General features: G+C 45.7%; 1 protein-coding gene across 2 annotated transcripts; it reads right to left on the bottom strand.

The window, feature by feature from the left end:
* Positions 1-18281: 18281 nt before the first annotated feature.
* Osr2 (odd-skipped related transciption factor 2) lies at positions 18282-24825 on the bottom strand. Of its 2 annotated transcripts, XM_028884494.2 has the most exons (4): positions 24620-24825; positions 20558-21319; positions 19514-19613; positions 18282-18824 (listed from the first exon to the last, which is right to left on the bottom strand). In XM_028884494.2, the coding sequence occupies exons 2-4, from the start codon at positions 21211-21213 to the stop codon at positions 18642-18644; spliced, it is 939 nt and encodes a 312-aa protein (XP_028740327.1). In that variant the 5' UTR covers positions 21214-21319; positions 24620-24825; the 3' UTR covers positions 18282-18641. The 2 variants fall into 2 exon arrangements, with proteins under 2 accessions (XP_028740327.1, XP_037053621.1); XM_037197726.1 differs by lacking the exon at positions 24620-24825 and having other exon boundaries at positions 18282-18742; positions 20558-21313.
* Between the last annotated feature and the right edge of the window lie 1082 nt (positions 24826-25907).

The following is a 25907-nucleotide window of genomic DNA, read 5'->3' as shown; positions in this document are numbered from 1 at the left end:
GGTGGAGCATGCCTTTAATACCAGCATCATAGAGGCAGAGGCAGGCAGATCTCTGAGTTCAAGGCCAACCTGGTCTACAGAGCTAGTTCCAGGATAACCAGGGCTACACAGAGAAACCCTGTCTCAAAAAACAGCAAAAAAGTTACAATAGTGGAGCAAATGAATATATCCACCATCCCGTATCCTACCCATTTTTCTGCTGCATTTGCAGCTGTATCTATACATTAAGCAAAAAACCTTGAATAGAAGACCATTATTAATGGTCTCATGATGCACTTTAGATTGTTTTTTAAGTAAACAGATTGTCAAGTGCACTGCATAGGGAACCATTAGGCAGTAAGTAGAGTTCCTTGCTTTGTTAGATCTTTCAACCCATTTATTCTATGTATTTGCTACTTTCTGTTCTTGACCTACATCTCCCATCCCCCCACATTCCTAGTAAAGACTTATTAATCTTTCATAACCCTCATGCTTCTACGCAAAAGTCACTGAAAAAAGTGGGTTGGGCAAAGCCAGAAACTGACAGGGACCTAAGTATATAGCAAGCAAACATTGTAACAAAAGGAGCCTTCCAGACTGACTTCAGCAAGAGAAAGGTCTTGGAGAACAATTCAGAAACCTCCTCCAATTCAGAAACACACACTATTTGTATTATCAAAGTCAAAAGGCCTAAGGAGACACGGAAATAAATAAATTACTGTTCAGTGATGTGCTTTTAATCCTCTAATATGATTATGGATTTCAAAGTATAGGGACTTTTGATCATGGCAGTGCTTGAAAGTTTTCTTCACACTTGTTTCAAAGAATGCAGCAGCATATTCTACCCCAGGGCTTCAGCCCATCCACCTCAGTGAAGAGCCTAGGCAGCTGGAGGGGCTTTGTTTTCTTTTATATTTTGAAACAAGGTCTTATTGTATAGCCTATAGCCTTATTGTGAACTCATGTATACAATCCAGGCTGCCATCAAACTCATGATCCTCCTGCCTCAGCATCCTGAGTGCTGGGGCAACAGATATACCCTATCACATTCAGCTTTCTGTGTGGCATTTTTAGGGTAAGGCACACAGACCTTCAGTCAGCAAGAGACTTCAGGACATGGCCCATTTTGGTGGTTCTAAAAGCCATCTAGGTCGTCTCAATGGAGCAGAACTACGGTTAGAGCAGTATGGAAAATACTTTATACTTTAGTTATACTTTAGTAATCATGTGTTTTTATTATCAGATTTCACAGATACGTTAATTGTTAATGTACATTGTGTGGTCCAGGTGTTTTGATGACAAATTTCTTTTTCTCGAAGTTTTTAAAAAGACTTTTGAAAAGACTTTGGATTATGCTTCTGTGGATTATGCTTCATCGTTTTGCTGTTTGATCATTGCCAAAGCCGTATGCCTCCACTGGAGATAGCCATTTGAGTGTTCTTCCACACCGGGTCGTCTCCTCTCCCTGGGAGTGCCCTTCACCCTGCCATTCTGCACCTGCTGACAGAGGAACCGTCCACATACTTCTTTGGAATACCTGCATAATCTCTCTCTCTCTCTCTCTCCCTCTTCCTCTCCCTCTCTCTGTCCCTCTCCCCACCTCTATGTATCCATGGGTTTCTTTTTCCTTATTTATCTCAGACATGTTTGTACAGCACCTAACACACAATGGTACTAAAATATTTACTGAATAGCTATTGAATGAGAAGTGCTGGAAAAATATAATTTGAGTCAGAGGAACATGTCCTGGTTACATACAGACCCTAGGCTTCCTTATAGGACCCCAGGGTGTAGACAGACAAAATGTAAACCCCTCCTGCTGACACACCCACTAAGCAAACACCTATCTCATATTGTTTCAGCCAGGAACCCTTAATCGTTACCAAGAGCTCCTGCAAGTGGAGCCATGGCTGTATAATTCCATCGGATTGTTTCCATAAGGCTCAAGAGAGAAGCATGACTAGGAAAGGGATCCTTAATTATGTCTTAAAAATATGATCAAAAGCAGCGTTTAAGAAAAGCGTTTCCAGGGAAGAGCCAAGGATGGCACTCAGTTCTAACAAGCCACTTCCCAAACCCCAGAGCATGCGAGCAAAGCTGATACACATTATCTCAGGCTTGGTACCAGGGTGACTCATTTTTTTTTTCTTACGTTTTTGGAAGTTATTATTTGGATGACTAAGGAGATGAGGACGTGCCACACAAGAGCCAGCCAGGTGTGGGCGCTCAGAGCCCTGCTCTGTGGGCTGCCACAGGACGCTCTTTTCTCTTCTTCTCTCTTTCTTTCTTTTGTTTCTAGAAGAAGAGGTGCTGACACACTGCCATGTGCTTCAGACCCTTTGGAGTCAAGATGGGAGCACACGTTAGAACTTGCAGGGTGAGGACAATGGAGTCTCCTTGTTAGAGGGGGAGGAGGCTGCGATCAGATCAGTTATTAGGCAAATCAGAGAGATACAGTCCTCTTGACAGCCTGGCGTTCAACTCGATCATTCAGTCAATTGAGGCCACGGACTTCAGCGCTTCATACCCAGTAAGGCTTCAGCTTAAGGCAGTGAATTAATCCTCGAGCCACACCACCGAAGGCGGAAAGGAAGCTTGAGCTTCTAACCCTGCTGTCCTCCCAGGAGGTGTGCTAATGTTGACTTATTGCTAATCGTTGGCAGATCTCCCAGGAAGACTGAAAACTTGCTAAATTCACTAGCACATTTGGAGAAAAAAAAATGAAAACTTCCAAGTCTAGAATCTAAAAGGAAGAAGCTGTGCAATTTGCTGAGGGCCTGATGACGTGGACCCATTGCCCAGTGACTACACATTTTATGAAGTTCAACACAAATATCTCATCTGTTTATGTAAGATGGATTCTCCTCTGCTTCTCCCAAGTTATTGGCGTACTGACATTAGAGGGCAGGATTGGGACCTACCACTGGAAGCTGCTGTGAGGTGGTATTTGACGCGATGCTGCACTTTTTTTTTTTTTTTTTTTTAACACTCAGAGCTATGGTACAGAGCCTCATGAACTAGAAAGAGTTCCTCGTGGAACTAATACTGTTCGGGAGACGGACAAAGACATGGCTTGAGCTCCTCCCAAGTACAAAAATACCTTTTTTTCTTGAACCATAAGAAAGATCACAGCATTGAAATCCTGCCGCTGTTCCCACTTCCACCCCACTGTCCTTGATAAAGTCTTGTTTCCTTGTGCATTGCTTCTGAAGACCTGAAACAGAGGTGAGGTTAGAATACAGAAAACAAAATAAACAACAAAACCCACCTTAGCAATGAAGCATCGCTGTGTGTGTGCATGGCATTTCGTCACCTACACTGATCCTACGCGGAGATTACAGACGGGACACCACCCCGGCTGCTGAAACATCTCCAACCACCTGTCAACTACTGAAAACGCATTTTAGAGGAAACTTTTAAAAATTGCTCTGCTTCCCAAAGGGAGAATTGTGTGGGGATAAATTATTTACTACTGGGTCACCATAAGTGTGAGATCCCCACAATGAGAAGGTAACTGGGAACATGATGTTAGTCCACAAAACCAAATTTCAGCTGTTGTCTGGCAGTGGTTCTCAAAGGACTGACCTGAGCGGTCAACCTGAGGCTTTCCAGCTCTGTCACTTCGTTACTTCTGATGTCAAAGAGCCAACATTTTCAAGCCTTAAATGGACTACTTAGCCGTAGAAGTTATTTAAATGTTCAGTCCTATGCTGATGTGTATGCGCGGGGATTCGATCACTCAGTTCCAGTTCCGTTGTTAAACACTTAGTGGGCAACTATGTGCTGGCCACTATACTACAGTCTTGGGTATAACTTGCATTTATGTAGTTCTAGAACAGTGAATTAGCAGAGAAGATCCAATTACTGATTTACAGGCAAGCTCCAGAGAGCCAGGGGGGCTAAGCAGAACATGGATTAGTAACAATGGCTAGTGTCTAGGCACAATATTTTTATATAACTTCATTTACTTCATTATTTTTCTGTTTCACTCTTTTCTGAGTTGTATCTGTTTTATTGAGATATAATTTTAGACCATAATCTGTAATATTACTTAAATAAAAACTGGAATTAGGGAACAGAAAACAAACCATGACTGTACAAACAAATGAGCAACTCTGCGAGAGCCCACACTTCACCAACAATTAAACTCAAGTACATTTTTAAGAACAGATTGGAAAGAAGAAAATATTTTGAGGCAAAGTCAGAGAGAGAGGCAAAGCTTCAGGAGAGAATAAAGACACTTGGAAACATCATAAATAAAAGTTACTGACATACAGTAAATACATGTCACAGATGTGGAGAATGTGAGGCCTGGAATGAAGCTTCGTTTGGAGAATATCAAGAGGGTGAATCAAGGCTTTTGAGAAAGGACAGGAAAGATGAAAAGACCAGCCAAGTTAATTTGGAAACAAGCCAGGTTCACATACAATAAGCTGAGAACTGACTGAAAGCATAGGAAATTCAAGAAGGTGGCCGAGGAAGGCTTGCCGCACGAGGAGCAGATAAGACAGGGTAGGCTGTACCTGAGGTAGCTCAAGGGGGGGCATAAGCTATAGACTGTTCTTTATGAAAGACAAGTAGCAGATAGCCTATTAACCAAGGATTCATAGTGTGCTTCTCATCTGTGCAGTCTAAATGGGTGAGTCACCAGAAAAACCACATTGAAAAAGAAAATGTTGCTAGCTCAATATATACTACATAATCTATTTTTAAAACCAAATATGATCCGGTCAAAATATGTTAAAAATCACGTGCAGAAAATAAGTATTACATTTGAATTTTAAATATGACTTTTAAAATTGAACCAAATGCCCAAAGTTTTATTTTTCTTTTTTAAATGTTTTTAATTGAACTAGAATTACATCACCTCCTCCTCCCTTTCCTCTGTTCAGCCTTTCCCAGTTCTCAACCCCCCAAAGCCTCCCACTCTCAAATTGATAATCTCTTTTCTTTGAATTATATTTGTTACTTGTACATATATGTTTTGTGTAAATTTGTATTCATTATACATGTACAAAACAAAACAAAAAAAAACCCCAAAAACCCAGTGCTTTTTCTCATCAGAATTTATGTCATTTGCTGTTCTTTACTAAACAGAATTGCTGTTTTGACTCAGAAAGTCACAACTTAAATTAGTACATGCCACTGTAGTATAATTAGAACATAACTGTTGGCCAAAAAGAAAACCTCTTATAACACAGAATGTAATGGAGAAAAACTTTTAAATGGCTTCACTTTTTTTCTACTTTGTGCCGATTTTACGGCATATTTTCACTTCTCACCCTTTCATGGCAAAGAACTAGTCAGATTATTTTTGTTAAACCAGGCTAGATCAGGGTGTGTGCCCATGCAAACTTAATCCCATAGTAGAGATTACATGAATCATGAAAATATTTTTAAATAATTATATTTTGGTAGAGTTTTAAATTTTATATGCATTGTATACTCTTAATAAAAGAGAAATTTAAAAACTACTTGTTTTGCAAATTTAAAAATATATAATAAATAAGAAAATAAACTAACATTTCTTAGCCTTCTTTTACAGGCTGGGTTTTAAAAGTATTTTTATTCTATCTATTTATTTATTTTGTGCATGTGTTCATGTTTATATGCAGTTATACACAAGTGCCATGGTGCAAGTGTGGAGGTCAGAGGACAACCTCAGGAGCAGGTTCTCCTCCTCAGGAGCAGGTTCTCTTCCTCCTCAGGAGCAGGTTTTCTTCCTCCTCAGGAGCAGGTTCTCTCTCTTCCTCCTCAGGAGCAGGTTCTCTTCCTCCTCAGGAGCAGGTTCTCTCTCTTCCTCCTCAGGAGCAGGTTCTCTCTCTTCCTCCTCAGGAGCAGGTTCTCTCTCTTCCTCCTCAGGAGCAGGTTCTCTCTCTTCCTCCTCAGGAGCAGGTTCTCTCTCTTCCACCTCAGGAGCAGGTTCTCTCTCTTCCTCCTCAGGAGCAGGTTCTCTCTCTTCCTCCTCAGGAGCAGGTTCTCTTCCTCCTCAGGAGCAGGTTCTCTCTCCTCCTCCTCAGGAGCAGGTTCTCTCTCTCCTCCTCAGGAGCAGGTTCTCTCTTCCTCTCAGGAGCAGGTTCTCTCTCCTCCTCAGGAGCAAGTTCTCTTCCTCAGACTTCTCTCAGGAGCAGGTTTTCTCTCCTCCTCAGGAGCAGGTTCTCTTCCTCCTCAGGAGCAGGTTCTCTCTCCTCCTCCTCAGGAGCAGGTTCTCTCTCTTCTTCCTCAGGAGCAGGTTCTCTCTCTTCCTCCTCAGGAGCAGGTTCTCTCTCTCCTCCTCAGGAGCAGGTTCTCTCTCCTCCTCAGGAGCAGGTTCTCTCTCCTCCTCAGGAGCAGGTTCTCTCTCCTCCTCCTCAGGAGCAGGTTCTCTCTTCTCTCAGGAGGTTCTCCTCCTCAGGAGCAGGTTCTCTCTCCTCCTCCTCAGGAGCAGGTTCTCTCTCTTCTTCCTCAGGAGCAGGTTCTCTCTCTTCCTCCTCAGGAGCAGGTTCTCTCTCCTCCTCCTCAGGAGCAGGTTCTCTCTCCTCCTCAGGAGCAGGTTCTCTCTCCTCCTCAGGAGCAGGTTCTCTCTCTTCCTCCTCAGGAGCAGGTTCTCTCTTCCTCTTCAGGAGTAGGTTCTCTTCCTCCTCAGGAGCAGGTTCTCTCTTCCTCTTCAGGAGTAGGTTCTCTTCCTCCTCAGGAGCAGGTTCTCTTCTACCACAGAGATTCCAGGGGTCGAGCTCGTCAGGCTGGGCAGCAGAGCCTTCACCCGCTGGGCTGTCTCATGGGCTTTTAACCTTTCTGAGTCACAGCTGACACTGAAAACCTAATGGAGGCTATAGCTTCCCCTCTCCAGAATAACATCTATATATGCGTGTGACATTTTGCTTAAAGTTTCACGGTTTATGGGCTCTCAGCAGTCAGCCTGTGGACCCACCAAGGTCCACAAACTCTGACTTATGGACACCTCAAATAAACCCACATTTGTTCTGGCGTTAGGAAAACTTACAGTAGAACGTATGGCTGGTAAAGCTTCCATTCTCAGAGTATACATCTGAAAGGAATTTTTTTTTAAATCTCCTTTTCTCAAAAAAGAAAGAAAGAAAACTTTGGCTCATTTATCTCTCCTGTTTAGCTTTAAAATGAAGACCAATTTCCTTTGGGTCAAACCCCAAACTCTTGGTGTCTTGACTCTCTAAACGCTTGACAACTATAGACACTTTAATGAAATCCAAATGGGTGAAATTCAACACTTCATCCTGATGCTCCCTACAGATGTTCTTAATAAGGATCCTGGAGAGATCCTTAGAAGGCAGGCTTCACACATCAGCCCAGGAAAGAGAACTCACTGGAAACTGAAGATAACAAGTAATTCTTGAGCACCCCTGAACCAATCAATATTGAGCGCTTCCAACCTCAACTTGTAATCAGATTTGTGAGGAGCACGTGGGTGGAGTGTGAGCTGTAGTGAGCGGACTGTGGGTGGAGTGTGAGCTGTAGTGAGCGGCAGGGGGGGGTGAGCTGGGACACGTGGTGGAGTGTGAGCTGTGTGAGCTGTAGTGAGGAACACGTGGGTGGAGTGTGAGCGGAACACGTGGGTGGAGTGTGAGCTCTGCAAATGGAGTCCTGGGTGGTGGTGGAATCAGGTCACACTGCATCCTGCAGCTGTGAATTTAAATTCGCCTTGGAATATATTTCCTCTATGAACTGTTATAGGCCAGCAAGATGGCTCAGGAGGTAAAGGAACTGGCCACCAAGCCTGCTGGCCTGAGTTCAATCCCTGAGGCCGCCTGGTGGGAGGACAGACGACTCCTCTAAGTGTCCTCTTGTCTACTCACACAGGTGACACAAAAGGGTCTTCTGTCTTCTTTAAAACACCAAGGGGCTGTGTGTGTTTCCTTCTTTAACGAGTTTTATTTCAGCCCATCAGTGGTGGTGCACACCTTTAATTCCAACATCCAGAAGGCAGAGGCAGAGGCAGGCAGATCTCTGTGAGTTCAAGGCCAGCCTGGTCTATAGAGCAAGTTCCAGGACAGTCAAGGCTACACAGGGAAACCTTGTCTCCAAAACAAAACAAAACAAAACAAAAAACAAAACACAACAACAATGAAAACAAAAACAAAGCAATTTTATTTATTCCTACAAGTGACCATTTATTTTCTAATGGACTTGGGAAGGAGCCAGAATTATCACCTTTAGATTTCATCATAGTAGGATTGTTTTAATAGATAGAAATGAAGCCAATCAGCGGAAACTTTGCAAATACTGGAGTTTGGTAACACCATCGAGTGGATCAGCTCGTCGTGGGCCTTTTCTTTTTCCTCTTCTTTTTCTTCCCCTTACTACAGCTGTGGGTGAGGTCTCGCCTGCAACCTGTCTGCAAAGCTCTGAGCAGTGCAGTCCCAGGTGGGGAAATAATAACCCCACACATTCTTTGCATCCATCTGGAGGGGGAAATTTGCACACCTCGATGAACACGAAACCTGTGCTAAGCTTTTTAACCAATGAATCTCCAACTTTGAAAATGAAAAGAATTAGACAATTTACCTGACAAGATGTTAGCATACGTTTCCTGACGGTGTCCAGAGTGTGGTTGGCTTCACAGGGATGTGTGAACTCGACACACATTAACCTGAAAAACAAGACCCGAGGGACACATAGTCAAGATTTTGCATTAAATTAGCTAGAGTTCTGAGTTCTGACCCAGAACCTGTCACTCTTATTACCTCCAGAGCCTTAGGCAAGTTCCTCCACCCCGCTGCGACTCCCCATTCACCTTTCTCTTCACCCATGAAATGAGGATAAATAGCGGTGACCTAACTAATAAGAAGCTGTGTAAATGTAATGTCATGTTCAAAATGTTCAAATTCCTTATAGCTATTTAGTTAGGTTTTTAGCAAACTGGTTTATGCTGTTACAGTAATAGAAGTAAGTGAGGAAGGTGGGAAGGGAACGTTCTAGAAACAGTTTGCATCTTGGAAAAATCAGGTAACTTTTCTGCCCCTCCACTTTGTTGTCCTTAGATGAAATAAAATTCTCTATGTAATGTCATTTAATTTCTTCTTCCTTTGCATCCTCCTCCTCCTCCTCCTTCAATCTAGTCTCTCTGGTAGAATATAAGTTCCGAGCGCACACACACACATTGTCCCTGGTACCCCAGTGCATCACCAATGCCACTGAAGAACTTCTTATTAAATATCCAATAATAGACATTTCCCCAAAGCCTTTTCAGTTCTGATTCTTCTTTGGAAAATGAGTTTGGGGGCAGGGGCAGGGAGCATTGGGAAATGACTCAAGTAACATGCTTGCTGTGCAGGCCTGAGTACCTGAGTTCAGACCCCTAGAACCAACCCCCTCCCGCCCCCCCCAAAAGGCACGGTAGCACACACCTGTCATGCCAACTCAGGGGAAGCAGAGATGGGGGCCTCTGGGCTTGGTTGCCAGACAGTATGCCTGAATTAGCTGGCACTGGGTTCGGTGAGAAACCCTGTCTCAAAGAATAAGATGGGGAGCCTTGAAGAAGACACCTGAAGTCAACCTCTAGCCTTCATACATGCACACCCTATGAGCACGAGTGTGCGTGTGTACACACACACACACACACACACACACACACACACACACACGCCATTGCAGAATGCTTGACTAGATTGTGGCAGGCCCTGGATTTGATCCCAAGTTGTGTGTGTGTGTGTGTGTGTGTGTGTGTGAGAGAGAGAGAGAGAGAGAGAGAGAGAGAGAGAGAGAGAGAGAGAGACTGTGGATCTCCAATCGTCCAAGTGCAGAGGTGATTATAACACAGTACCGCTACTATCCAGTTCCGTCGTCTTCCTTCCCGTATTTGCTTCAGATCACTTTTAGAGAAAAAGAGACCACAAATGTTAAGTCCCCAGCCAACACTTACTAGTTCCTAATTTCTTTCCTCTTTCTCTTTAGTTATTATAACCGTTATCCAGCCTTTGGAGTTCATTACTTCTGAGAACATTTTATGTTGTCATTATGTTTATGTAAACTATGTGTCCTCAAACTACCGATGCTGTGTTCTAACTGCCCCACAACTTGCTTTCTAATATATAACGTTACGCTTAACACACCACGTTAATATGGTCATTTTAGTACTGTCTGCTGCTCTCTGTGTGAATATGAGCTTTATCCATTCTCCTATTGCTGGATATTTATGTTCTTTTGAGTTTTAATACATGAAGGCTGGGGATTTCGATCAATGGTAGAGCCTCTGTCTCACCTCCCAGGAGAATCCCCACCACACACACAACAACAACAACAACAACAACAACAAAAACAAACAAGTAGGTCTTTGTGCATGTGTATATGTATCAGAAAATATTCTTATCCATGTGTCTTTCTGCTGGAGTTTCTCTAATGGACCTACAGGGCTGAAGGAATATATTTTCAATTTCAATAGTCTAGGTCACAGGATCTGATTACTTTCTTTGTATTACTTTAGAAAAGGGTGGTCAGCCGGGCGGTGGTGGCGCATGCCTTTAATCCCAGCACTCGGGAGACAGAGCCAGGCGGATCTCTGTGAGTTCAAGGCCAGCCTGGACAACCAAGTGAGTCCCAGGAAAGGTGCAAAGCTACACAGAGAAACCCTGTCTCGAAAAAACAAACAAACAAAAAAAACAACAAAAACAAAACAAAACAAAAACAAGAAAAGGGTGGTCAGAGTATTTGTACTTTTTTTTTTTTTTTTTTTTGCCTAACAGGAAACAAAGAGTCAATCAAGTCTTAATAAGATTGTCATCTTTATCTTCCTCCTTTTTTATCTCTAGAGAGGTAGAGTCAGCAGGATCCCTTTGGAAGTAAAGACAATTATTATAACATGAGGAGCTTTTAGATGGCCCTAGATCAGAACCACACAAAACCACGGCCATGTCCTGTCATCACATTGCAATATTTACAACACAACACTGTCAGTGTACGATGTTGCGAAAACAGTGCCACATGGTAAACATTTCAGAGGCCTGCGAATCAGTCCCTCAGAGAGTTATGAGCCTTTGTGACTCAATTCACAAAAGAAATGCTTTTAAGACAGAGAAACACTGATTATTTTAGAACAAGGTAATGGGAAGTGATCAATTCTGACCCATAACACCAACTAAACCCTCTTATGCTGTCCTCACAAAGGCAGGACGGCTCCGTTTCCCTGGTGGATCAAAAGCTGCAGCTTGTGCGACCCATGGAGCCTTTTATTTCAGATAATCCACGTGGAAGATAGGTTATGACTTTCCCAGTCCTGGTCTCTACAATTAAATGGTTACTGTTTTCTCACACAAGAGATAAATTAAAATAAAATAAAGAAGAGAAAAGCCTTTGCATCACCGGTCTCCTTAGTGTACTTCTTTTCTCTTACACTGGCTTTCCTTCTTTGGATGGAGGATGTAGGGCACAGCAGTTGGGTTTCTCTGGGAAGTTTATGCTGGTGAAGAGGCAGGAGCTATTACATTCTGTCTCGCCAGTGATCCACAGATAATGGGTCACCAGGGGATTTAAGAACTGTATCTTTCAGTTCTTGCCAGGGAGGTAGAGCAAGGTGCGCTGACGCGAACCATAATGTGACACACCTTGAAGAATCCTCAGAACCCTTCGGGCACTCTCAGGTGCCGCCATGAAGATCAGGGACAAAAGGCTGTCAGTCAAGGGCAGCATTCTGCAAATAACTTCAGTAACAGATTTTTTTTTTTTATTTCTCTGTTTTAGATTCTTAAGCAATCTTTAGATCTAAAAGTGTTTTGTTTTGTTTTCTCATGATAACATTAGAGGCAGATCTAGGTATTTGGATCTCAAAAAACGTTTGTTAAGGAAAGGGAATCAAGTTACAAAATAGATAACTCTGTGTGTGTGTGTGTCTCTGTGTGTGTGTGTCTGTGTGTATACACAATCTGCTTATTCATAGCAAAACATGTGTGAACACATGTTCAGCGCTCACAGTGGCTGTCTCTTGGAATGGAATTAAGATGATTCATTTGCAGGACAGAGGTCACAGTAGATTTTTTAAACTTCCTTAATATATTTCTAGGCTATGTGAGTTTTTTGTTTGTTTGTTTGTTTTTACAATAAATGTGATTGCTTTTATCACCTAAAAATAAATGCACTTACTTTTCAGTGTGAATGCATTACTTTTGGTCAACAGTCTTCTGTGGATTCTCTAAACATCAACGGTTCTATGAAAACAAAAGGAACGGTCTGAGGTGTAGGTCACATTTGTTTCTATTGATGTGCCGGAGCTGGTGGGACTTCTCATTGTCTGGATTTTGTGATGTCAATAATACTTTCCTTAAGTCACACTTATCTATTTCTTAATGAAAAGCATGAATCGTCCAAGCTAGAGTCACTGGGAAGCTCACAGAGTAAATCCTTGTTTTACAGTCGAGACACTGAGCCTCTGGTCAAATGTCTTGTCCATAAACAGTCCCGCAGCTGTATCTCAAAATGTCTCCTGCTCTGAGGCTTTTGTGTATTGTTAATATTTTTTAAAAATCTAAAAAGCAATTTAAACTAATTATTACTTTAAAACTATCACACATTTGTACTTCAATATATAAAGTATTACTATAGTAAACGAATATTCTTCATATAGGAGTGAAAATAAAAAGACATTCAATAACAATATTTCAACCAACAGATTGAAAACAAAATTATGCTTACTCTGTGATGCCTGATCCTCCCCCTTTTTACTCTATGTTCTCATTTAATCAAATATTGCACTCTATTCATTCCTTTTTTGCCTCTTTAGTGAGTAGATTAAGAAGACAAAGAATGAGAAATAAGTCATCAAAGCCAAGAATGTCTACCAATATGAAAAGAAATGAAAATTTGGGCAGCAACGATAGAAAAGTAGATGGGAGAGACTGTGGAAGAGCAGTAGGAATCAGAGCAGAGGAAAATTTGACAACTTCAAGGCCAGGGAGTAAGTAAAGAGAGGAGGTTGAGATTTGTTTTGTGTTTATTATGGTAAGCACATAGTAAATGGCTGATGGATAAGATAAGGGAACTGTGGTGCCAAAGGCTAACTCAGAAGTTCTCCGGCTCTCACACACATAAGAACTACCTGAAGTGTTTGTTTAAAATAGAGATCTTAGTTGTTATCACCAGAAATTCCAACTCACCCGAGGGGTTGGAGAAGGCTCAGAAAAAAAGGCTCTTGGGTACTTGAATGTGACAGCTTGAAGAACACTCTTGAAGAAGCTCTTAGAAGGGAAAAAACACAGACCCAGGATAAAGAAATCTAAAGAATAGGACAAGGAATTCTGAGTGGAAATCAAGGAAGAAAGGAGAGAAAACTAAAAGAAAGTAAACATACAACGAAATGAGAGGCGGTCAGGAGCCACCGGAGGCTGTATGGGGCTGAGAAATAAATAGACAGGCAACGGCGCTCAGAGGCAATAAATCGAGACAGAAATGCCAATGTATTTAGCATGTTAAGGCTTTATTTTGAATTTTTAAAATACCGTGTATTACATTTTGTCTTTAAAAACATACAAACTCTGGGTGGTGGTGGCACACACCTTTAATCCCAGCACTCAGGAGGCAGAGCCAGGTGGATCTCTGTGAGTTCAAGGCCAGCCTGGTTTACAGAGGGAGATTGAGGACAGGCACCAAAGCTACACAGAGAAACCCTGCTCGAAAAACCAAAAAAAAAAAAAAAAAAAAAAAAAAAAAAAAAAAAAAAGCACCAAAAACAAACAACAACAACAAAAACATACAAACATGATTTTTGAGTCCATCACTTAGGAATCTCCTACTAACATTTTTGGTGTGTTTCAGTCTTTCTGTTTAGTGTTCCAAGATTGCTGTCGTTTTTATATTGTTGAAATAAATAGGTGTATGTGATATATCCTGCATCTGACATGACATCAACCTCTCCATGATAAGATTATTAACAGAAGCTTTATTTGTTGTTGTTGTTGTTGTTATTGTTGTTGGTGGTGGTGGTGGTGTGTGTGTGTGTGTGATCATCCCTGTGCAGGTGAATGTGGACACCAGAGGTCAAGGTCAGAAACTGTTCCTTTGGCTCTGTCCACTTGGTGTTTTGAGACCTGTGTCTGCCTCTGCAGCACTGGGATTTTGAATGACTTCCATCACGCGGGCCTTTTTCTGTGCATGCTGTGGCTTGAACTCAAACTTGCAGGGCAAGCAATTTTCTGGCTGAGGCATCTCTGCGGCCCTTGGGAACTTTATTTCTGACGCCTGCCTCCTGTTCACGGTAGCCTGCTTTCCTATCTGTGTTTTTCTTCAGGTAGTCCTGGGCTTCGGGAAAGACCTACTAGTGTCATTTATGGAGTCTTGGCCATTTACGCTATAGTGCTCTTCTCCTTGTTAGTGGTTGGAGGAGGAGCAGGAAGACAGCTTACTTTTTCAGACAAAAGAGACCGGGTAGGTCTGCAGGTGGATTGTGGGAGAGACTCCTAGTTCTTACAAAGAAACCCACAGAAGGGCTCATCTTTTTCTACCTCTGGAATGTGTCTGATGAGCCAACAATGGGCTTGGAGGTGCTGCAGCCATCTTGTGGCCATGAAGGGAGCCCCAGTCTACACAGTAAAGAGGGAAGAACTGGGTCCAGATGACCTTGTCACTTCAGTGAATTACAAATCCCTTGACCCTGTCTGAAGACATCTTATCAAACAGAAGAAGAGCCTCTGTTGTTGAAGCTCCCACTAGTTACATTTCCTGTTTCTTTCATTAAAAATTGTCCTAGCAGATATGGCATAATTTACAAAAAATTTTGGGAGGTGGGCTTTTAAGGTTACTTACAGTTTTTTTTTAAACTATCAATTCTTGTTTTGGGTTGTTTCAATAAAGAAAACTCACCTAGCTTAGACAATAAGGTAATTTGTGTGGGGTGCAGGCAATAAGTAATAAAAAGAAGAAAAGAAACAAGAATGAACTTGAATTATCTCAGGTCATCAGAGCTGAATCATTCTGCGTCTCCACCCCCTTTATTGCGCATCATTGTCATCAGTAGTAGCTATCAATGTCAAGTGACATGTTAGAAGGGAAAAATTGAGAAATACTGTCTCAACATAACACACTGGTGAGTGTGGATACGAGTAATCCTCCCAACGCTCAAGTGTTTGCAATGTATTATATGGTTTCGTCAATTTGTTCTCTTCCCTTATTACAATAATATTGAAATGATATGGTAATGAGAAGAGCAGCTCATTTCGTACTTATCTCATATTAAGACTTTCTGTTGTTTCTACATAGTGTGAAACCTGGATGTGCTGACAGTCTTCTGTTTCCCAAGCACCTCCCAGGAGCTGGCTGCCCATCCAGGCTTGAGACAGAGGTAAAATGAGGAAATTCCCGGCACTGCTTTTTATTTTATCAGCAGAGGTAATTGGGCCGATTTATAATTTTAGACTCTGAATTTGCTGACTTTTAAAGCACGTAGTTGTCTTAGAGGTAGATTTTGTGAAGTTTTTCTCTTATACAATGATATCTGGCAAAAAAAATAATGCTAATTATTGCAGTAATAAAGGGCTTGGGCTGCAATGACCTGCATTTCAAGCTAAGTGCCCATGAAGGCACCTGACCCTCATTCGTAATTCTGCACAGGCAACTGGTTACAATATAATTAGTGTTCAGAAATGTCTTTCAGATCTCACACACAGATGACAAGATGATATTATAGTCACAACTCAATGGTCATTTGTAACTGCTGTTCATTAACTTTTCTGCACTGTGGTTGTGATGGGTAATCTTTCCTCTGCCAAGTCTTTTGCCAAGGCAATTGATTCATAAGTTGGCTATGATAGGGGGTGTAAGGAAACATGGGCTAATCTAAAACACAAATAATGACTCTTCTCTGAACTAAAAAAGAAAACAAACAAATAAGCAAAAAATAAAAGCAGCAACTCTATTTCCCAAGACACAAGATCTGCCTTGTCCTTACAATGTCTTAGAAGAATGTCTCACACAAGATTCATTTCCTGCATACTTAAGCATAGAGGAGAAAAACCCGCAGAGTTTGGAGAGGGATCAACTATTCAGAATTTTACCTGGAATCATGAAGACTGTGGAGTCACTTGTGTGGAGGTCACAAAGCGTGGTCCTGCCTGAGCCTAGATGGCCACTGGACCTGAGAGCTATTAAATTAAGCTCTCTCATACAGATTTTTAAATTAGTTGAGAAGTCAAGAGTCTTTAAATGTGCCACTATGTGCATAAGACAGAAACAGAAAACAAAAACCAGGTCTGGTGTGGTGGCTCAGCCTGTTATGCCAGCACCCAGGAGGCCGAGGTAGAAGGATCAAAGCCAGTCTGGGCTACCAAGTAAGTTCTTAGCCAGCTTGAGCTGCCGTGGAAGCCCTGGTCTCTAAATAAAACAATAGCAAAAATGAAACCAAAGGGCAGGGGCAACTGTCACAAGATTCGGCAACTGAAAAGCACACAACAGACATTTGATAAATCAAGGAATAAGGAAATAAATTGTATGTGAATTGACCTTGACTTTTGAAATGGTGTGTGATGGGAAGAGGAACTGCCTTCTGGGCTCTCTCTGTGCTTCCTCCTTCACTTAAGAGCCTTACTTTACCAACTAGAATAAATGGGAGGAAATGATGCGCTGGCTGTATCAGTCCACGTATATATCTGTGGTAGGGACCCCCAGGACAGGCTTGCAGCTCGGTAATGGGCAAGGGTCATTCTTTTACGATTCATCTGACTCCTGTGCAGGGGAACTGTGACACTTGTAGTATGTAGGGGGTGGGGTTGTGAGTCTGACTACATGGAAAAATCCTGAAAGATTGGTGGTGGGGGGTTGTCTCTAGGGACAGCCAATGTTAATCCTGCCCTGAAGTATTAAAATCTTCCATGTCAAGGCAGGCAGAATCTTGAAAGAGTAGGGTTAGGGGAGGTCACAGAGTTAATTCTGTACAAACAGAAGAAAATAAACAGCCATTTAATTCCTCTAAACACACACACACACACACACACACACACACACACACACACACACACCACCTCACTCCTAGTGAAGGCTCTGAGCTTTCTTCTTTCTGGGGATGCATTTGTGTTGTGTTAGAACATAGCCAGGTGAGGAGACAGGTGTGGAGAAATGAGCCCCTGGGAGATGGAGAGGTGACTCTCATCCAGCTCCCCTGAGAGCAGGATAACAGAAGAACCTAAAATGCTTTGAAACCCCCTGGGAAATTATATCAAACAGGCACTGGTGAGAAATTTCAAATTTTATCTTCAAATCCCCACCTATCATTCTGGAAGATCCTAAGGTATCAAACAAACGAAAAACTTGTTGCTTGATATCCCCGGAGGTTAAACAAGCCACCCTTGCACAAATAATACAGTTTTTAAAAGAAATCCGAGAATGCCTGATTCAGCCTGTTATTCAGTATTAAACTATTTATGAGCGCCTACTGGGCCACTGGGCCACAGGTTCCAGGGATGTTCTCTGAATTGAGTCATTTTCTTTTCATCTGGAACCATCTGCTGTTTACCTCCACCCAGAGCCTTCCGCCCAAATCCTGCTGACTCCAGGGCTGCCGCTGCCCCAGTGTCCTGTGCTGCAGAGCTACTTGGGAAACAGTGACATGCTTTGGAAGGCTACCACATATCAACTGCAAGCTCCCTACAAGGAGTAGCCTACACTTGACATTTTTCCAAGGGCAGACCTTGGCCAGTGACCTCACTCACTTTGCTTTGTGGAGAAATCCTACCCTTCTGACAGAATTGATCTCCACCCTTGGAAAGAAATATTGTGTGCAAACACTACTAAGTGGTTTCTCCTTCCTCCTTTCTCCATCCTCCATATCTTCCTGTTCTGCCCGAGGATTTTACACTCATGCCCTGAAGGCAGGATAAAGTCTGTGTTTATAGTGAGAAATCAGTGTTCAAAGTCTAAAGTAGGAGCAGTTGCCCACCATAAACTTCGACAACAGGTCAAGGACTTCCAGAACGCGAAGCTCCTTTCTTGTATTTCTTGCCATCAGGGCCTTTCAAGGGCATAACAGTGAACAGTGTGTTATCAACAGTGATTACTACAGTATACTTACCTGAAGGAATAAACTTAACAAACGTAGGGACTGGAGTAAACAAGAGGACTAGGACTCCAAGGCGATTCAATTTTATATATTTGGAAGAAAAAAGAAAAAAAAAACTGGGCATGATCCCATTCCAAAATGCCACAGTACAAGAAGGAAGTACTCAAATTTTATTAAGAGAAGTCCTGTTTTTAAAACCGAGGAATAGAGAACACCCTTCCCATTGAATCCCATTGAATCCCGGTTGTCCCCGCCTCTGGAACCCACAGGGAAAACAGAAGTTGACTAGCATCAAGAAGCATTGCATCTCAAGAAGCGTTGAAACAAGAAAAGTTTTATTTTGAAAATACAGTCTTTAAAGATAAATTTGGTTTCCAATTTCCACGTCTGGGTGCATCCAACAAGATACAAAAACAAAACAACATGACGGGACGAAGACCCACGACACTATGTACAGAGCTCTAAAATGAGCCGTGAATATCTACACGGATCTAGTACATGCTGGTTGCGAAGGGGGGAGTGTGTGTCTTTCTAAGAGTTCTCAGTCCTCCGGAAGAACAGTTAACTCTCCGCAGCTGCAGGTGCGGCTGCAGCCTGGGAAGAGCTGGGGTCAGTGGGGGTGGGGGTGGGCCCCTCGGGTGGGAGGCGTGGACAGGGCAGATCCTGGGCTTCGCTAGAAGTTCTGCCGCGGGGTGTGAGTCAGGCTGTGCCGCCGCAGATCACAGTTTCGCCTGAACACTTTGCCACACTGCTGGCAGCTGTAGGGCTTGATGTCTGTATGGGTGAGAAGGTGAGTTTTCAGATTACTTCTCTGATTAAAGGTTCTTCCACATGTGGGGCATTTGTGTGGAGATTCCTGTTCAGATGTGAAGCAAGGCAAAGGATTAATCCTTCACACCACCACGGGCACCCACCTCAACAGTTTCTGTCTTATCTGTACCAAGCCCTAACATAACAAGCGCGCGACAACAAAAGAGGGACCTGCAGGGACAGATCTGTGTTCTTCATCCGCCAATCGTGAAGCACACGAACAGGCGCCCGCGGAGCCTGATTGCACTGATAAGACCACCTCGGTGGCCACGTATTTCATCGCCACGTCAAGGGCAGGAAAGGAGGGGGGGATCCTCTCCTAGGGAACTCCATTCTCCCGGGAAATGAAGCTCCTGTTTGCTGGAAAATTAAACTATTCCTCAACATCCTGAAAGCTACAAATTACGAGGCCCCTGGGAAAGAGAGCATATGGGATTTCACCATGGCTCCATTGTCAAAATTACCTTTATTTCCTCCCAAACACGGAAGTTTTAAACACGGAGCAGATGGGATGAAAAAAATACAATACTAACATTAGGATTTATTATAGACGGGTTGGCCTATTCGTTAAGAAAAATTCTTTATTATGTATATTCATTTCATATTTTTTAAAAAGTGTCTCTGTCCCCTCCCCAAGCTAACCTGAAAAGAGCGTTAAGAAACAGACCCTGGCTTGAACACTTTTGTAAAGCCATAATGATAAAAATGAAGCAATTTTAAAGAAAATGAACTTACCTGCATATGTAAAGTTTTGTGAACTGCTAGAGTTCTAGACTGACAGAATCCTTTCCCGCACTCCTGACATTTGAAGGGCTTTTCTTTGGAATGGATATACCTGAAAATCAATACAAGGTTTCATTGAAATGATCATCCCTTTGGCTTAGGATTTACTTTTTACAATTAATTTAATTTTTACAATTACTCCAACGAAATTTTGAGAGGGCAAAGGAAGCAGAATGTCTATTGTTTATGTTGTTCTTAGATTTTCTGTGAAATTCTGTTTATAGTTAACCTCAGCTAACAGACTCTTGGGAACATTCACGGCCTTCTGGCTTTATCTACACTTGACCGCCCTCTCTGGCGTATTTCTGGAGCTCCACATGCTGCACAAAGAGCCGTTTGGGGTCTCCAGGCCTTTTCCCTGGGATTTAAACGAAGACGGAGGGCAAGGCTGAGTGGGGTGGAGGCTGATTTTGGGAATCACTTCACAGCCTCGGGGACGGATACGAAAGTCCCACCTCAGAAGTCACGGATAAGATTTCGGCGAAACCTCCACACCCCTACCGTGGGAATTATTTTACTGTCTTTTACTAATCCAGGGTGTGAGGGTGATGGGAGCTGTTGCTAAATACAGCGACCTCGAGACCCCTCAAAGAATAAGAAAGCCTGTGGGCGGCTCTGGGGTACTCGGGGAGGTGGGGAGGGACCAGTAGATTGTCCGGAAATGGTTCCACGGCCCCCAAACCTGCACCCGCTCCCACCCAGTCCACCCAGTTGGGAGGACTCCGGGGTCTGAGGTTAACTTTTCACTCCTCACTCAGGACCGAGGCCGACCCAGAGGAAATAGAATTACTGACTCCTAGGCCAAAGCCAAGCTACCAAATTTTTTTCCTGCTCAAGGAGCGAGTGAGGCCCCTTCCCATCGCTTGGGGTGGGGAGGTAAGCGCCGGAGGTTCGCCGAAGTCGGCTTTGGGAGGGATTTGGATTTCAGTGACACTTGGGGATGTCTGCCGGGACAGTTCCTGGGCAAATGCACCTTCCCGTAGTTCCCGGCCTCACCTGTGATCCCGCAGGTGATCTTGCCTCCGAAATGCCTTGTGGCAGATGTCACACGTGTATGGCCTCTCGTCCGTGTGGGTTCTCTCGTGAATGAGCAAATTGTAGGATTTGGTAAAGTGTCTGCCGCAAAACTTGCAGATAAACTCCTTTTTCGTTTTGGAGGGCAGTCTCCCCCGGGAGGGCTTTCTGTCCGGAGTCAGTTTACTGAGGCCCGAGAGGGGGCTGCCCAGCCCGGGGCTCAGCTTGCTCAGCTCTCCCATTTTAGGGGGATCTTCCTGCGTGGCGGCCACCGCCAAGTTGGCAAAGTCAAAACGGGGCCGGTCCTTGTGCAGCGCTGGGAGGACGTGGGCGATGGCCCCCTGCTTGGGGTGGAACAGGTGCGTGGTGAAGGGCAGCGCGGGGAAGGGGAAGCGAGCGTCCACGAGGCCCTGCGCCGCAGCCATCTCCGTGATGGTGGAGCGCGTGATCTCGTGCACGTTGGGGTACCCCAGCGTCCAGTGGTTCATGTGCATCGTCTGCACGGCGCTGAGCCCGTACAGGCCCTGAAGGTGGTCCACGGCGGCGGGGAAGGTGTTCACTGCCTGCAGGAAGGAGTAGTTGGTGAGCTGCAGCGATGGGTGCAGCGGGATGGGCGCTGGCAGGGCCTTGCTCCCCATCTTCCTGGCGGCTCCGGGGGGCTGCGGGAAGCCGCCCCCTTCTTCCAGGTCTCAGAGGCCGGCGGGCGCGAGAGAAAGAAAAAAACAGCAGCTCGCAGAGGAGGCCCTAAAAACGTCCAGGGGAGAGAGGGAGACACCGTGATTATTATTCAGCCCCGCGAGTCCTTGGGCTACCCCGCGGGTTACATCTCCTAAGTTCCCGTCTCCAGGACACCAGGGCCCCGGCGTCAAGTGGCCCTCTGGCGAGCCGGTGGCAGGAGGATCGGATTCCGGGAGAGGGGACTCCGCCTGGGGAAGAAAGGCGGACGGGGGCTCCGGCGCCGCGCCAGCCTGGACCCCGGTCACCCGCGTGGCTTGTCCCCCACGCTGTGGCCCGCTGTGGTCGCCTCGCCCGCGCTCACCCGGGGCACTAGCAGGGCTCGGCTTCGCCCCGCGCTGACCTCGCTGGTTTTCCTGCGCCTTCCGCGGCCTTCCTCCCATTTATCAGCAGTGACGGGCCCGCAGGAAAGGAAAGTGACACCCGGGGCTGGGTTCGGCCTGGGCTCACCCCTTCCCCTCCTCCCACCCCTACCAAGATCCCTTCCAGATGGTTCAGACGCCAGCCCGCTTGGGGTGAGGACACAGAACATTTCTGAGGCCCGAACCCCTCTTCCCAGACTGAGCACCAGGCTCTCAATGAGGGGTCTGCTTCTGGACCTGGCACCCTCGGGAGGCCCGGGGTGTGTGTGGGGGGGGCAGTGTGCGCTCTGGGGGAGGCCGAGGGAAGGAGCTGCAGGGGGTCCTCGCGTGCACCGAGGCCCGGGGTGTGTGTGGCCTGCTGTCTGCCTCCGCACTGGCAGCCCGGGTTCCCCGGAGCGCCTCACCTGCGTGCGCAGTGGGCCCACAGTCTCCCACAGCCACCCCCTGTTATAAGTGGGCTCTGCCAGCCCCGCCGAGGGTGGCCTCCAGGTGCGGGGCGCGCCGCTAACCCCAACATCTGAGGCGAGGGCCTGGCCTGCTCCCCCTGCCCCGCAAACCCCTTCTACACCAGACTGTTCTTCCCCACGCGTTTATGCAGTGGTGCTCGGGGGTGCATCTGCCAGCAGACTCGGGGGCTGCGCTATGGCACAGCGCTCTGGCAGGGCTGGAACTGGCTGCCTCCGTGGGCCCCCACCTTCCTCCGCTGCTTGGAACAGTCTGGAGACAAGAGATTTATTAATGAACTGCTTCTGCCTGGTGGTATGCGGTCTGGGAGTTCAGGCTGGGAGTTAATGAGAGGTGTGTAACAGTCAGAGGGTCTCAGTCAGACCGTTCAACCGAAACTGTGAACTCCATTAGTAATAAACTTTCCCACCACACAAATCACTATTCACTTTTGTTCAGCCCTCAAACTCTCTCCTATGGGGTGTGTGTGAGTGTGTGTGGGGGGGATTCTACTAACATCACTGATTATTTTCTCTTCAATTAAAAATAATAAATTTCATCTTTAGTTCCTTCTCCGTGGGTAATGAGGATTTTTCAGGGAGTCAAAACATTTTCCCCCTAGTGTTGAAAAGCAGCCTCTCTTCCACATAGAGAGGAAACCGAAATTATTAGTTGGGTGTATTCCCAGACTAGATTTCTTAGAAATAAATACAAGAGGCAATACACGATCCTCAGCACAGGCCGTGTAGGGCCAGGATGGAGAGTTGGTCATCAGAACGACTACCAGCATTTATGATTGTTTTTACTCTAAATGCTCTAAGTGAACTTTGCCATAAAGGTCACAATCTTAATTCTGTCTGCAGCCACTCTCCTCCTCCCAATACCGTAAAGGACATTTTGATCATTTCTGTTCGTCCCAAACTGCCGCTTCACTGTAAGTTTGCTTTAATTTGCAAAGGAAGAGCCAGCCACTGTGCCATCCGAAACCCTTTCACAAACAGAACTCCCCTAAACACCTTCCACACGCCGCTGGCCTAACTAACGAGGGAGTTCGGGTTCCCAAAGCCCGCTCTAGTCGCTAGCAATGTATGTCAAGCCATGGCTTAAGTGGACGCAGAGCTCTAAGGTACTTTCGTTTTGTTGGGCTGAGTGCTCACTCCATTTCAGGCACTAACTGCGAGCCCTCCGCTGTCTGTCAATTCTCCACCAGCCTGTTTCGGACCACTGGTTTCTTTTAATTTTGCGAGGAGAGAAAGTTAAACCATGAAAAGTCATAAACGGTTCAATGGAGATGAGGCTACATTTCTTTCATCAGTTTTCAATGGCGTTCCCAGGCGTTGGACGTTTTCTAAGTTTCACTGGTTGTCAGCAGGGGAGAACTGTACATACTAATTTCAGTTTACTGAGACGTTCAAAACACCGGGGGACACAGGCACTCTGGTTAATTTGATAAAGGATCTTCAGCTTTGGTAACAGGGGTGATACACTGAGTTATCTAAAAATAATAGTTTGGGGTCATCTGCTAACCCATCTGTATTGATTTCTGAGTGAAATGACGGATAGATGGGTATGCTCGTTGAATACTCAAATACAGCACAACTTTATATAAACCAGAAAGCTCATGATGGTGTGTGTGTGGGGGGGACTTGATTAGGTGCAGGGGGCAGCCACCAAGTTCCTGCCCCTTCCCCGCGCCTCTGCCCTCCCAAGGAGTTAATTAAATTAGGATGTCTTCCACATAATCTGGGTTTGTCTCCGCTCCCTCGCTCCTCCCGTGTCATTTTCTTGTTCTGTTCAAGACTGCAGTTTGTGGAGTCGGCTGCAGAGAGCTGTCTGCACCCGGTTTCGCTTCGGGAGCAGCCAGCGCTCTTTTGTTCTCTGCTCACAGGTGGGGAGACTGACGGCGCAGCCGTCTCCACAAACACCTTGTCCTCCCTTCTTCCCACAACCGCGACTCCCTTCCCGGCTATTTCTCGACAATCCGAGCGTCTCGGCCCCTGGGGAGCTTGCCTGCTGCCCTCTTGGCAAAGGCGGGAGCGGAAGGAAAAGCAAGAGGCCAGCCCACGCTTGGGGGAAAAATCACCTATGACTGGACTCTTCCCCGCGAAATGCGCCCTCGGAGTCGCCGGCTTGACCGCACCGTGCGTCCCGGCCCTTTTGTGCTGCGAGCCAGGGCTGTTGTAGGACGCGTGGGTCGGGCTTTCTGGAGCGGGGGAGCAACGTCTTGGGATGATGGGGTTTGACCACAAAATACGACGATCCGCCTCTTTATAAATCTTGCCGAAGGCGTAAATCTACCCAAACCAAACACAAAAGTTCGGGGCAGCACACAAAGGTTCGACTGGGTGTGTTAGTTGGGAGTTGCGTGCGAGGGACAGGAGGGAGCCAGAGCACGAGGCCCGGGACTGAACTTGTGGCTCTCCACACAGAACCGGGGCGCTCCTGGAACCCCCACATCCCTTCCTTCCTTAGGACAGCTACAGCCGGGCCCGGAGACACTCACCGCCAGCGCCGAGGTCTGCCTGGGCAGCGCGGTTCAGACCAGGTCGGGGCAGCAGCGCGCACAGCTTGGAAAGGTCATGAGGTCCAAGCTGGGCGAACTTCTTTTTCGGCGCGAAGTCCCGGGAGCCGAGGACATGATCTGGGGGAGCGGATCGTGTTCTTGGTCGGTCCGTGGGAGCGGAATGTGTAAAAAGGAGCGCGCGTGCTCTGGAGGCGTCCTCAGCGCTCGCCCAGACCGCGGTGCCCGGGCCACTTTCCCGCCGCGGACTGCGGGTGAAGTCGGAGCCCGCAGCCCTGCAGGGCCATCCCCCTCCGGCAGCGAGCGCGCTCAGCTCCGCCGCGGCCCGCGGCCCGCCCCAGGCTGCCCCTCGCCCGGAGTCCAAGGCTTTAGTAGCGGCCCCGCCTCCCCTCCCGGCGGGCGTCCTGCAGAGGAGTGGGGCCGGGGCACCCAGGCTCCGCCTCCGCGCCCGGCGCCCGCTAATGGTCCACTCTGTTTACTTGTGTTTGGATAGCAACTGAGTCTTAAAGGCGCAGGTTTGCTCGAGGTTTCCCCGTTCGCCCAGACGCAGAGCCCAAGGTGACTCAGTTCGAATCTCACACACTAAGACAACGCCCATCCCCTCTCCCAGGACGACACTTTTCCTTACACTGTTGGAAGCTCAGCTTCTGGGTCTTTGCTTTTCCGAGTCCTCAGAGGAGTCCAAAGGGCATTTTGCATTTTGTGCTTCTACTTTGTTAGCTGGCCAGCTTCGTTTCCACGTCTTAACACGTTTATATGATCATCTGCTTCAAAGGGCCGAGGCAGTCAGCTCTGGATTTTCTTCTCCAGTATGTACCTCCCTTGCCCCAACGTAAAATAGTTCTGCCCATATTTTTGATCAATTATGGCTATATGTGTAGTCTGTTTTCCTCCACTGTTTTCAAAACGAAGTTTGTTTATGGAAGTGACAATTGACTAATTTCATAATTAGTGTCAAGACATGTGGAATGTTCCAGAAGAAATTTCTTCCAATATGTAAGCTTTAATCAGCTAATGTACATTTCATAAGCAGCTAACCAACTTGGTTAAAGGAGTGGGCATCTGCGATCCATTGGCAAACAATGAAGAGCCCATCTGGAATGGGTGAAGAACAATCATTTTTAAATTTTAGGAAAATACTATTCCAGCGTCTCAAAACATGCATTATCTTAATTCTCAGCAAAAATTGAGTTCATTGTCCAGCCGCCAGGAAAATTAATCGAATTTGACGTGCACTGTTAGGCTTCCTAGCTCTCCTAAAGGTTTAGTT

This window comes from Peromyscus leucopus, chromosome 20 (assembly GCF_004664715.2).
Source record: "Peromyscus leucopus breed LL Stock chromosome 20, UCI_PerLeu_2.1, whole genome shotgun sequence".
Lineage (NCBI taxonomy): Eukaryota > Metazoa > Chordata > Mammalia > Rodentia > Cricetidae > Peromyscus > Peromyscus leucopus.
The sequence above is the reverse complement of the archived record's forward strand: the minus strand, read 5'-3'. Positions and strand labels throughout refer to the sequence as shown.

Excerpts from the sequence above, each read along its gene's own strand:
- Osr2 (XM_028884494.2), bottom strand. The coding sequence starts at position 21,213 with ATGGGGAGCAAGGCCCTGCCAGCGCCCATCCCGCTGCACCCATCGCTG. Across the intron at positions 19,614-20,557 it reads GATCACCTGCGGGATCACAG|GTATATCCATTCCAAAGAAA; the intron begins GTGAGGCCGGGA and ends ATTGATTTTCAG. Across the intron at positions 18,825-19,513 it reads ACAAAACTTTACATATGCAG|GAATCTCCACACAAATGCCC; the intron begins GTAAGTTCATTT and ends ACATCTGAACAG.